We start from the raw sequence: 13,721 nt of genomic DNA, 5'->3' as shown, positions 1-13,721 counted from the left end.
TCACACACTGAGGTTAATTATGGAGTTCCACAGGGTTCAGTGCTAGGACCAATTCTGTTTACATTATACATGCTTCCCTTAGGCAGCATCATTAGAAGACATAGCATACATTTTCACTGCTATGCAGATGACACCCAGCTCTATCTGTCCATGAAGCCAGATAACACACACCAATTAGTTAAACTGCAGGAATGTCTTAAAGACATAAAGACCTGGATGGCCGCTAACTTTCTGCTTCTTAATTCAGATAAAACTGAGGTTATTGTACTCGGCCCTGAAAAGCCTAGAAATATGGTATCTAACCAGATTCTTACTCTGGATGGCATTACCTTGGCCTCCAGTAACGCTGTGAGGAACCTTGGAGTCATTTTTGACCAGGACATGTCCTTCAATGCACATATTAAACAAATATGTAAGACTGCGTTCTTCCATTTGCGCAACATCTCTAAAATTAGAAATATCCTGTCTCAGAGTGACGCTGAAAAACTAGTTCATGCATTTATTACTTCCAGGCTGGACTACTGTAATTCATTATTATCAGGATGTCCAAAAAACTCACTGAAAAGCCTTCAGCTAATCCAAAATGCTGCAGCAAGAGTCCTGACAGGGACTAGAAAGAGAGAGCATATTTCTCCTGTATTGGCTTCCCTTCATTGGCTTCCTGTTAAATCCAGAATTGAATTCAAAATCCTGCTCGTCACATACAAGGTCTTAAATAATCAGGCCCCATCTTATCTTAATGACCTTGTAGTACCATATCACCCTATTAGAGCACTTCGCTCTCGCTCTGCAGGCCTACTTGTTGTTCCTAGAGTATTTAAAAGTAGAATGGGAGGGAGAGCCTTCAGTTTTCAGGCCCCTCTTCTGTGGAACCAGCTTCCAGTTTGGATTCAGGAGACAGACACTATCTCTACTTTCAAGATTAGGCTTAAAACTTTCCTTTTTGCTAAAGCATATAGTTAGGGCTGGACCGGGTGACCCTGAATCCTCCCTTAGTTATGCTGCAATAGACATAGGCTGCCGGGGGATTCCCATGATGCATTGAGTTTTTCCTTTCCAGTCACCTTTCTCGCTCACTATGTATTAACAGACCTCTCTGCATTGAATCAAATCTGTTATTAATCTCTGTCTCTCTTCCACAGCATGTCTTTTATCCTGTCTTCCTTCTCTCACCCCAACCGGTCGCAGCAGATGGCCGCCCCTCCCTGAGCCTGGTTCTGCTGGAGGTTTCTTCCTGTTAAAAGGGAGTTTTTCCTTCCCACTGTTGCCAAAGTGCTTGCTCATAGGGGGTCATATGATTGTTGGGTTTTTCTCTGTATCTATGAAGCGCCTTGAGGCGACTTATGTTGTGATTTGGCGCTATATAAATAAAATTGAAGTGAATTGAATTGAATTGATGAAATCAGAGGATTGAGTTTTGGGTCTAACAGCGGACATTTATGGTTACAGTTATGTCCAATATTTATTGGAAAAAGACACAGTTTTTCAAATTCTGCCTGTGCACACCACAACAGTAAATTTACATCACACTATCAATACAATCAATATGTAATGTAATTGCAGACTTTTTGCTTTTAAATTAGAGACAAAAATATTGTATTAGCTACTTTGGAATAACAGATACTTTTATGCACAGTCCCATTGTCAAGGTCTCAAAGGGGATTAGACAAATTTACAAAATATCAAGACTGTTTCAGCACTTGGATGGAGATCATCTGAAGTCATCATTTGAACTATTAGTGGTTTGCCACTAGCTGCAAACCCTTTATATTTATGTTTGTGAAGGCATCTCTTTATTGCAGACTTTGATAATGATTACCTCCTTGAAAATGTTCTTAACTTTGTTAGATGTTGTGAAGTTGTTGGGGTTTTTTTTAACCAGTGAAATGCAATTCTGTTATTGCTTCTGGTATTTCAGGCCTTTTTGTGTTGTTGGCCAGTGCATTCCTTTTTTTTAAAGACTATATCAGATTGTTGATTTGGTCAATCCTAAAGCTTTTCAAGTATCTCCAATAGTTTTTTTCTTGTTTTTCAGCCTGATGATGGACTGTTTCACTTATATTGACACCCCGTTGGAACTTGAATTGTGAATTCCAGTGTAAAGCTACTCGATGCACGTTTAACACTTGGAATCAGCTAAACAAACCATTGTCCAATTAATTTGAAGTCTCTGGAAATGGGTGACTGTGTATGAAAATGTGTGTAATTCCTAAACAGTTATTTCAAATCTTTATGAAACCCCTTTGAACTAAAGCTGAAACTCTGCACTTCAATCACGTCTTGATTGTTTGAGGCAAAACTGCAAAAATGTATCTTGTTCAGTGAATTATGGACCTGACTGTATGTTGATCATTGTTTACGGTCAAAATGATTGCCATTTTCATGTGAGAAACTTGTCGTGCAGTGTAGTGCATGTGATAATAAAACATATGAGGTTAAAAAAAATAACTAAACATGAAATATGCTTCAACTCTTAATAGCAAGATACCATTTTAAATTGTTCCTTTTATTCATTAGCAGCGCCTTTTAATTACAGTACTTTGACAGTCATCAATACAGTGAACACCTTTGGTTAGTAACCTTTATATATTTACTTTTCAGATTACTTCTCTATAACATTATATATATATAGATATATTTGTATATGATACAAAAATAAATAACTTAATTTTTAATTGAAATATTCTGCTCAAAACTTTACACATTTGGTTCAACTTAACATTCTTTAGGCTAACTATAAAGTATCCTTATAAAATCTTGGACGGCTACATTGGATTTATTATGTACACAAGCACAGTGTGAGTCCCAGTATAAGGAGTACAGAACAGTATGAAGAGGATTTTATAAAAGGATACTTTGTTTTTTGAGCAGATGTATTGGCACATGGTACTGGTACAACAGACACAAGAATTTATGAAGACAACACAAGGAGAAGATTGCTGTTTTCTGGTCTTCCGAAAATCATTAGATAGCAGCATGCAATTTGCAGGTTGACACTGTGAGACAATCAGCCGTTTGGCATAACTCACAGCCTGCTTTTGCTTTGTCAAACTGACTGACAGCAAAGATGATGCAGAGATGTGATAATACGAATGAACCTCCAGTGTTTGCATCTCTCGTTTCCCTTTTTTTCAATATTTCCCACTAACCTTACTCTAAGACCTGTTGGTCAGCAATAAATAAACTTCTTTCTTTGGCTGATTCATGTCAGGTTTACCCATTCGTCTGGCACGAACTCTCAGCTACATGTATCCTGTAGTAGCCACATTTCAATTCCTGGAAAAAGCATCTTCTACAACAATAAATATCTACATGACATTTTGTATCACAGTTTGTACAGTGTATATTTTAAAATTGACTTACTAATACATTATTGCAGCACAGAAAAACACATTTAATATCACATCACCACTATTACCACAGGCACTGACAGTTTTCTATGATTTACTAATTTTGCTCAGCGGCTGTGCCTCTCCGTGTGGTAGCGTCTGAGTTTGGGCCTCCACGCTACTCTGGTCTGTTGTCTTCACCAGAGCCTGTGGGACTGTTTGCTTGTTTTTAGTCAAATCAGATGGTCTCTGGGGGGATTTTTCCTCCCACTTTGTTTCGGTCTGTGTGTGTGCCTTCTGTGTCTGGCCCTTTCTTTCCTCTGTGGCAGCGCAGTCAGCGTTGCATTTATTGCACAGATCCCTTATGTCCCGAAGTCCCTGCGCCAAGCACTTTACAAATTCTGCTGAACATGTCTGTTGGCTCTCATGGAAACTGGACACGGAGAAGATAATATGGTCTGACTGAGGGTTGTAGCACGCGCCGTATCCGTTTGGAACCACGGGTCCATAGCAGCAGAACATTTCAACAGTAGTGGGAACCTGAGGGAAGAGTAAATGCTTCAGTCCTAAACTACTAGAAGCTTTACTGGTGTGATGAAATACTGCTCTAGGAAAGGTTTAGGTAGGTAGTGAGACTGATTTGTGTTATTATGTTTTTCCTCATTCATTACAAGGAAACCCTAAACTGTAGTTTTCGTTCAAACAACCAGTTACCATTTTTGTGTTACAATATAGAAATTTTATAAAGAATAAACAAGAAGGGCATAACCATTATAGTAACTGCAGTGTTACGATGTATTAATACAGATCAAAGGTCAGGGTAGATGGCTGTCCCACTTTCTTTTAGTTTCTTCCTGTTGAAAGGGAGTTTTTCCTTCCCACTGTCACCAAGTGCATGCTCACAGAGGATCATGTCATGGTATATATATATATTTTTATATTACAGTATGAAGTGCCTTGAGGTGGCTGTTGTTGTGAATTGGCACCGTATAAATATAATTGAATTGAACTGAATTTTAAAATATGAATCATTTTATTCCAAAATTACATGCACATACCTGACTTGTAGAGAGAATGAACTGATTACTGATAAGATAAGCTTCGTCTTTGAACATTTCGAGCTTCCCCATCTTCATTTCATGTGCAATTTCACGCAGCCCTAGTAGGTGATTGTCTATTGCCATCCCTGTAATAGCCTGAAAAATAGAAAGTATGTTACTGCATTTATTTAATGTGAGTCTCTGTCATAGAAATCTGGAAGAAGAGAATAGTTACCAGACGTGTATAACTGGTCTGTGCAGTTATTGCTCCTTTCAACAGTTCCATCATTTCTGTGTCCTGGAGAAGTAAACAACTGACAGTCAGTGCTTAGTCTTTAAGGTCATTAATTTACAGTAAGTAGATTTTCATGCTTGAATACATCAAGACAAAATCCAATAGAAAACAGAATAGCATTACTGAACACCCCCCCCCCCCCCCAAAAAAAAAACAACAACAAAAAACCTCAAACTGATTAAGCCACTCAAAATTAATTTAAACCTGTAGCAGCTTTTATTTGAGTCACAGTATGACTTTAGTTTCTGCATAAAAACAACCTACACTTGTGCTGTTTTTCCTTTCAGTCATTGCTTTGACAAAGGCAAAGGCTTCAGGTGTTGCTGAGCGAATGTTGTCTACTCTGCCTTGCTGAAAACGACGTAGAGAAGCACTCTCATAGGTGGACACCGGTCTGCCATGACACCTGCAGTCATGTACAGGGAGAACAAAATGTAGGTAAGTTTAATCAGTTCTGTAAGATGACTATTTTTTTTTTTTTTTTTTTTTTTACCTGTAGAAGCCTAACTGAAGAGCAAGCTGGATGTAGGCATCTGGACTCATCTTCTGCTTCTTGATAAACCCTTTCCCGTAATCATGGAACTTGTGGACATTTATATCCAGATTCTTTACCATTCTGACAAAATAAGAATACATTTTATTGAAATCATGTGCTTCTCATATTAATTAATCTCTTCAAATGACAAGGAACTAAAGAAAACCACACCTCTGGAGTTTATCAGCAGCAGATGTGATGAGCTTGTGAATTTCAGGAGTGCATTTCCAGCGGAGTCTGCGTGGCGCGGGCAGCTCGCTCACACTTGCAGCTCTGACCAGCTTTGATGGACTCCCAATCCTTATGAGTAGAAATAAATGGAGCAATTATTTATAATAGTCTTATTTTAAAACATGTAACTCATATATACTGCACACTTCCAAAATCAGATGTGTGTCATTTCTCACATGCATTTGAGGAGATACTCTGTGCACTGCACAAGGACAATTCCTTCAAATGCAGAGTGTTCACACACGACTCCACAGCAGCCATCAGCTCCTACAATAAACTGTTACAGAAAGGTTGTTTTCAGGGGTTGTTTTCTTGAGTTGGACTGAAATGTTTAATAATATAAATTTTTGATTGCTGCACCTCTGCACTGTTTGCTCCAAATACATGTTCTTACATCCATACATTACCCCCTAAAGTGAAAAAATCCTGAGTAAACTAAATTATTTTGCCATTTTGTGAGATGACGGCTTTAAATCCAGTGGAACGTCCACTTTTAGTTTGCATTTCCTTAATTGGCCATGGAACTGGTTAGTTATATCCTTTAATGCGTTGAGAAATCAACATGAATTTGTTCATTTAATTTTCCTCATTAAGAAGGCAAAAAAACTTCCTCATTAAGATTTGACAGTGTTTCTATTAGATAATGGCAGATGGCTTTGATCATGAGTTGAGGCCGTGGTTTGGGGCCTCAGTGGGGACTGGTGGTGGTTGCTGGGCTGACAGAGAACTGAAAGGGGCGTGCGTAGAGGTGTGGTCCTGCTCCTGAAATTCAAATAAATTATCTCCAAAAATATTGTTCACTTTGGACATCAGGGCCCTATTTCAGGAAGCCGGTTTAGAAAACTCAGAGTGAAAAATGATACTCAGGGTTGAGTAACCCCGAACTGTCCAACTCGGAATATTCGGTTTCAGAAAGGCTGATAACAATTAGTTCAGTCAACGCGGAGTTGCTTTAACCCCAAGTTAAACGCGCGCACGAGGATACATAAAGCCCTGATTAGTGGAGCACAGATTAAGCGAGTCACCATGGAGACGGAGGGAAAGAAGGCGCGGTCAATGTATCTTACAGCGCTTGAGGCCGAAATTCTGATGGCAGCATATGCCGATAACATGCAAATTTTGTGGAAAAAAAGTAACACAGCCTCAGCTGCAAAAGAAAGGGAGCATGCATGGCAAAACATAGCCGACAGAGTCAATGCGTGAGTGTTAATTTAAACATTGATCTAGAGATTTCCACCCATTTAACACGTTATTTTATTATATTTCATTTTTTATTTTATACATTTGATTTTGTGATGTGATGTAAGCGCAGGTGCAACCCAACAGGCCCCAAACGTTCCTGGCAGCAAGTAAAAATGAAATATAAAAATATAGTCCAAACAGGTGAGGTGTAATTGTATTATGAGCCATAGTGCTTGGTCTGTTTGTCCGATGTAAATCAATTGCAGTTAGAGGCTACATTAATTTTCTTTCTGTAAGCACTTATTGAAATTATCTGAGCACATTACAAGTACATATTTGCTTACTCTGTATGCTCATATGCGACCCGTTATAGCCAACAGAAAAAAAGCGGAGGCCCGAAAAACAGGTGGGGGTCCTCCACCACCACCACTCACAGAGGCTGAGCAGTTGTCTCCCACATTTGTGATAATGTTGGCAGCATCACATATGATCTTCACAGTGCAGAGAACACAAATTAGCATCCATTACTATAATGAAATAATTTGTTAGTTTGAAATGCTACAGGGAACTATGTACCTGTACATTAATGCTGTGGAAAGACTTCCTGTTCACATAGTCTCCTTCATTTACTGAAGGAGCAATGATTGGAATGTGAGTGCCATCTATACAGCCAATCATGCCTGGGAACCGTGAGAATAAATGTAAAATTTAAGTAGTAGTTCAAGTATCACCACATCATGAATTAAGTTTCATTCATCCTGATACCTGCAATTTTGTGGCATCCCTCTTTGATAAATCTTGTGGGTCTATGACCGGGGAACACCACAAACGAGTACACGAGACGTTTCAGTGCAACTGTAACATTCCTGACTGCCCGACAGACGGTAGCCTTGGAAACGTGCTCAGCGTCACCAATATTATACAGAAAGCTCCCGTTTGCAAAAAACCGAAGTGCAATACAAATAATATGTACAGAACTGAGAGAATGTCCGCGATGTGTCACATGAGCAATATTAGGCCTGAGGATGTTATTCAAATAAATTATAGATTGTGCTGAAAAACGGTAACGTTCACACAGGAAATCATCAGGAAATGATAAAATGTCCAAACGCGCTCTAATCACTCTCTCCCGGCGGAGAGCTCTGCGGAGAATTTGGGCTTCAACATCTACTGGCTCTTCAAGGAAGGAGCACGCCATGTCTGACACTTCCTACAGTCAGGTTTCCGACAAAGAGGCGGAGAAAGTCAGGGTTAGTTGAAGTAAACCTGCTAGGGGGCAGGTTAGCTTCACAGAGTGTGTCGTCATAGTGACTCACTCAGAATTAATCTAAACTCGCTTTGTGAAACCGAAAACCCAGAGTTTTCGTTAACTCAGGGTATACTTACTCAGAGTTTGCACTAAACCGGCTTCCTGAAATAGGGCCCAGATATCTTATCGTATCTTATCTTTCAGTATCATTACATGGGTTTTGTTATTTTAGACAGTTCCCACGTTTTCTTCAGAGTTTTCTTTCCCTTAATAACAAATATCACTCAGAATTTTGGTCTCCACACAGAATGTACAAAAAGTTAATAAAACAAACATTAATTTAACCTTTTTTGTTGATAAATGTGTTCACTTACCTGCATTGGCTTATCATACCAGCGGTTGCCTCCATTCTTTGTCAATCCACCTCCATGCAGCATCAACATGGCTCGTTTGGTGTCACTAAGTTCAGGTCCACTTGCGTCGTCCAGACAGACGAGACACAGACAACGCTCAATCATGTCCAGCGAGTCCCTGTTAGTAGACTCTACAGGAAAACAAAAGTCCATCTGAGAGGCACCTCATATAAAAGAGAGTTTTTATTGGCAGTCCACATAAAATCCCTTTTGAAATGTACCTCTCATTAGTACACTACGAGACTCAGCCCACTCTGTCCGTCCATCTGAAGTGAGAAGCCCTATAGGAGGGAGCTGCTCTTCTTCGTTGTCAGCCATCTTGACAATCTTCTCCAGCTGAGTCAGCAAATCTCTTTGATTCAGTTGCCGGAAGTTGATCATCACATCCAGCACAAAGAACTGGACAAAGGGTTCAGATTAGCCACAAAGTTTTAGGAATCTTTGGTACTGACTAACTTTCCTAATCATGTGGACATATGCATTGTTTCAGAATTTCCTGACATTGTGAAATAACATCTAAGTGATTCTTTTAGCAGCATTGAGCCCCAAACTTAGCCAGAGCCACAAAGAACAAGAAGAACAAGGAGTACCTGCACAGATGGTATGACTCCCACAGAAGCAGTTTAAAGCCACAGAAAAACTGTGCAAGTGTAACAAATAGTGGGTCACATGATATAAGGGCGATGTGGCGCAAAGAGTTGGGTGTTTGTTTTGTAACCGGAAGGTTGCCGGTTCGACAGTCTCGGTCGTTGTGTCCTTGGGCAAGACACTTCACCTACCGCCTACTGGTGATGGCCAGAGGGGCCGATGGCGTGATATGGCAGCCTCGCTTCTGTCAGTCTGCCCCAGGGCAGCTGTGGCTACAACTGTATCTTGCCTCCACCAGTGAATGAATAGTGGAATTGTAAAGCGCTTTGAGGGCCCCGAAAAGCGCTATATAAATGCAATCCATTATTATTATAAAATCGTTTTTCTTTCATTCTTTCTTTCTTTCTTTCTTTCCTAATTGCTGTTTGAATTAGCTCAACTGATAATAAAGTCTTAGTTTATTTACACTCTTTATTAAATCTAGTTGGATGTGATGATCTTAATTCAAGTAAACATCAAGTTTCCATCACAGACAGCCAATTTAGAACAACCAAACCTAACAAATCTGTTTGTGGGCTGTGGGAGGAAATCTGCACAGACATGAGGAGAACAGGCAGACTTCACACAGAAAAGCCCGACCTAGTTACATCAAAAGGAATTTCTTCTTGCTACAGTAGGTTCAAACTAGTAACAGTCTTACTGTGAGGTGACAATGCTAACCACTGCACCACTGTGTCACCCCTATTGTGAAGTGATCTGTTCTGTTTTCATTAGCATTCCAACATAAAGAACAAAATTGTGTGTGGAGTGAAGCTGTGGAACAGACTAAATAAAGATATGAAGCAATGTCCGAGCATGGCACAGTTTAAAAAGCGGTTTAAGGATATGGTTTTTACAGGGTACAGGGAAGAGGTAAAGATTGGATAGGGTGTTCTTGTCCAATATTTTCATGTGTGTGTGGGTGCACGGGTATGTTGGTATGGGTGTATATATATATCTGTAGGTTGTGTATCCTTTGAGGTGTTACTGGGGTTATTGAAAATGTGTATATACGTATGTATGGATAGATAGAAACATATATATATATATATATATATATATATATATATATATATATATATATATATATATATATATATATATATATATAAAGAATAATAATAAAAAAAATACACATGACATATAATGTAATTGCAAGGAGGTATTTCTGTAGTCTATTGATTACTAGATAGTGGAAAAGGGGTGGGATTAAATAAGCTTATGCTTCTTCCTGCTCCTTTTTGAACATGAAAGTTATTTGTAGTTGTGGTTGCTCGTTTTCCTTTTGTTTTGCTTTGTTCATTTGTCTCTTTTAATTCTATGTTGTTGTACTTTTTCAACATGTTCAAAATAAAGATTCAATCTATCAATCAAATTGTAATGCATATCTATGAGAAATCTGGAATGTGCTGTGTTACATGCTAACCAATCTCTCGTTGGATGAAGACCATGTAATATGGTGGAGAACTAAGAAATGGCTCTTGCCCTGGGACTGTTTTCTCCAAGTCTGACCTGGTTTTTGCACGCCACGATGATATGTTCAGGTTCTGGCATCACGCTACTCTCCTGTGCTACGAGAGTGTCCCTCTCAGGTCCTGGCAGACGGTAGGAGGTGAAGAGACGATAATACTGCTCCATACACAGACGCGTTCCTGCCAGCTGGCCCCGGGCATAGTCCACAGGCAGGTCACGGCTACACGCAGACATACACAACATTTTCAGGCTTTTTCTCTACACAAGAACTGAAAGTGAAGAATATTCTTTTATGACAATTTGAATTAAATGTTAACTCACTCATCAAGGTGAGTCTTGTACTCCAAAGCTCCAGATATTAAGTGTGCAGCAAATCTAGAAAGAATATCTTTGCTCAGTTTTAATGCTTCACAAAACACACACATTGTACTTGGTCACTCTTTTGCCACCACACTTTTTTTTCTTGATTAATTGTGTAGCTTCATTACACCTAACAACATAAATGCTTCATGTAAATCATGTGGTTAAGGAACCGGTAACAGAGCAATACCATGTTAACCAAACCACAGTTTTCCGACCTCGAGGCATTCTGAGTAATGACCCTTTCTGAAAGTGTCCAGCCAAGAGGGAAGTGTTCAAATTTGTATAATCAATGAAATCTGGTAGAAAAGCAATTCTCACAGTTCACTATTATTTGTCAGTCTTTGTGCTGGAATAACCAAAATCACCTACAACTTGTAACACGAGCAATTAGATATTTTTTTTCTTTCAGAGACTGTTTCTACACCAGTGAAGAAAGGATTCTGTCTACTAGTGGATTGCAGAGGCTTCGTCTGTCCCGTTGTATCAAATGATGAGATTTTTTTTGTGGTTCACTCGTCTCAGGTGTGCATACCTTAAAGAGTCAATAGGAGCCATGAAGTTCTGCTGTGGGAAGACCATTGCAGGACTTGAGTTGACAGGTAGAGCAAGTCTGTTGTTCAGGTACATATCATTCAGCCAGTAGTCATAAACCTATGGTGGAAAAACAAAAAGCAAAAACCAAACAGGATTGTAGGTAAAAAAAAAAAAAAAAAAAAAGGGACTGGACCATTAAAAGCAGATAAAACAGCATCATGCTTCACAATCTTTCTAAAAGGTTTATCGACATCAGTAATGTCTTCAAGATTTGGTTTAAAACTTTAACATTTTTAAACGTATAAGCATCCAAAACACAGTTTTGTTTCTTAAATACATATATTTCATTTATTAATTAACGTCTTTTTTATTTACCCAGTTTGCCACGTTTTCGCTCCTCTCCGTGAGTTTGCTCTGTAGTAGCTCCCCCACTCCTCCAGGGGCTCCAAACTGCATCACTATGTTTTGCGTCTTGTTGAACTGTTCTTCTGTGAGCAGGTGCTTCATGCACCTCAGGTATCTGTCCAGTGTGTCTTTCAGGTTGGGCACCGGCAGCTTTGGCAGAGCCTGGAGAACATGGCGGGATGAAAAGCTTTCACTTCTCATCACCAGTTTTCCTTTTTCCAAATTCTTGACTAAACATGACGTAAGTCTCCCCATGCAAGGATTGCGCATGCTATTAAGCAAATATTTAAGGAATCGATGAGATTCCAATTAAATTCCAATTAAATTGCCCATGAATTCCAGCGTAATCCTTTGAAAGCCACTTTTATGTCCTGAAATGTTGTTAGACCTTATTTGATTTTGCAACCTTTAATCGTAAAATGTAAATTTATCTGTTGTAGAATTGAGAAAAACATATACGGTGTGCTTATAAGGCAGATGGAAGATGTAATTACATCTCGGCCCCCTGAATCTTCGGAGGCGTCTCGGTCGAAAACTGGCATGTTGGCGGTGTAGACGGGCAATCAAGCAGGTGGAGTCACAAGAGGAACTCTCTGTCCACAAACAAAATCTACAGTCATTATTTAAAGTCGACACTTATTAATATAAATGTCAGTCACAGTGACAATCGGAAACCAACACACTCACACTCAGAAAAATAAAGGTGCCAACTGGAACCAAAAGTGGTTCTTTAGACTGATGCCATAGAAGAACCTTTTTTGGTGCCACAAAGAACCTTTCAAACAATGGTTCTTTAAAGAACCATTTCTTTCAGTGGAAAGTGGAAATGTTTTACCTTTTCCAACAGTCCCAGAATCCAGATCTTCAAAGACCAGCAAGTGCTCAAGACTGTTATCCGCTTCGCTGTCACCGGTCGTGAGAAAGTGTTTTTCCCTTAGAAAGTTCAAGGCACACCGCTCGCGCGATCTGCCTGCGCATGCACATCCCAACGACTGACCCCCTCCATCCGCTCCCGGGAGGTTGCCATAGTACAACGTGTTCTAACGTCTCTCTCTCTCCCTGTCATTCGGCTCAAAAACATTTTTAATAAATTGCTCAGTGATGAACAAGTACTCAGATCATTTACCCAAGCAGTGTGCTTTGCCAAAACTAAGTAAGTGTGTTGATAAGTGTGTTCATTAGGCTTTGGCCCCCACCCCTGCCACCAGTATATTTTTAAGCAAGTATTTCTAGCTTTATTTGAATATTCAGTTTCCTACCATCTGCTCTTAAAGGGTAATCACCAGGTAACCCGCCCTCCACCTTCGCACACACATGCACACAAACAAAACACACAGTATAATTCACACCCTCATTATAGTGAATAAATATTTATGCCATTTTACACCATCAAACTTAGATAGCTAAGGATGAAGAACCTTTTTTTCTTTAAAGAACCATTTGTAATAGCTGAAGAACCAGCTACAAAATAAAAAGGTTCTTTGACGTATGATGGCTCTTTAAAGAACCATGAAGACATCTGAAGAACAATTTAAGAACCATCAGTTTTCATCTGCAGATGAAAAATATTATGATGCACGCAGAAAGTTGATGAAAAATACAAGATCAGACTGTTTCTGTCTGCCAGAAATATACAAATGCGCACTTTCTTCAAGATTATAACATTGAGAAAATTGCCTTACAAAACTGCACATTTGATGAAAACATGTTCCCAGTACTAAGGCGAAACTAACAAGAACAACAAAAAATAGAGTGCAACTGAATTTTTTACTCACCAGCGAGGGAAAAAACACCCTCTCTTCCTGGAGCTCAAGAAGGTAGTTTTAGTTGGTCCATCTTTACTTGAATCCGTTTATAACAGAATTTCTTTAAAATGTCACTGCTTCGATCCTTCATTTTAAGCATCTTTCAATCCCCTACATGGCATGAGCACAACTCCCTGGCTGGCTCAGGAGAGATGCTAAAAGAGGGTACCTCAGCCTCCTGACAGCCAGGCTCCTCCCAGAAGTCCTGCTATTCGCCGGGAAGTTTATTTGGCACTTCAC

At 39.4% G+C, this 13,721-nt stretch overlaps 1 protein-coding gene across 2 annotated transcripts; it reads right to left on the bottom strand.

The window, feature by feature from the left end:
- Window positions 1-2,505: 2,505 nt before the first annotated feature.
- Window positions 2,506-13,641, bottom strand: chata (choline O-acetyltransferase a). Of its 2 annotated transcripts, none has more exons than XM_086259423.1 (15): window positions 12,512-13,641; window positions 12,171-12,269; window positions 11,647-11,838; window positions 11,270-11,388; window positions 10,696-10,749; window positions 10,414-10,594; window positions 8,496-8,673; window positions 8,236-8,405; window positions 5,607-5,707; window positions 5,371-5,499; window positions 5,158-5,280; window positions 4,929-5,070; window positions 4,605-4,667; window positions 4,388-4,525; window positions 2,506-3,869 (listed from the first exon to the last, which is right to left on the bottom strand). In XM_086259423.1, exons 2-15 carry the CDS (start codon window positions 12,216-12,218, stop codon window positions 3,438-3,440), a joined length of 2,070 nt encoding a protein of 689 aa, XP_086115549.1. In that variant the 5' UTR covers window positions 12,219-12,269; window positions 12,512-13,641; the 3' UTR covers window positions 2,506-3,437. The 2 variants fall into 2 exon arrangements, with proteins under 2 accessions (XP_086115549.1, XP_086115550.1); XM_086259424.1 differs by having other exon boundaries at window positions 13,452-13,641.
- Window positions 13,642-13,721: the final 80 nt, after the last annotated feature.

The sequence above is a fragment of the Aulonocara sp. 'chitande type north' Nkhata Bay genome, linkage group LG13 (genome assembly GCF_057382095.1).
Source record: "Aulonocara sp. 'chitande type north' Nkhata Bay isolate Kocher_YH1m ecotype deep benthic linkage group LG13, A_spYH_male_GT1.1, whole genome shotgun sequence".
In the NCBI taxonomy this organism is placed as follows: Eukaryota; Metazoa; Chordata; class Actinopteri; order Cichliformes; family Cichlidae; genus Aulonocara; species Aulonocara sp. 'chitande type north' Nkhata Bay.
The sequence above is the reverse complement of the archived record's forward strand: the minus strand, read 5'-3'. Positions and strand labels throughout refer to the sequence as shown.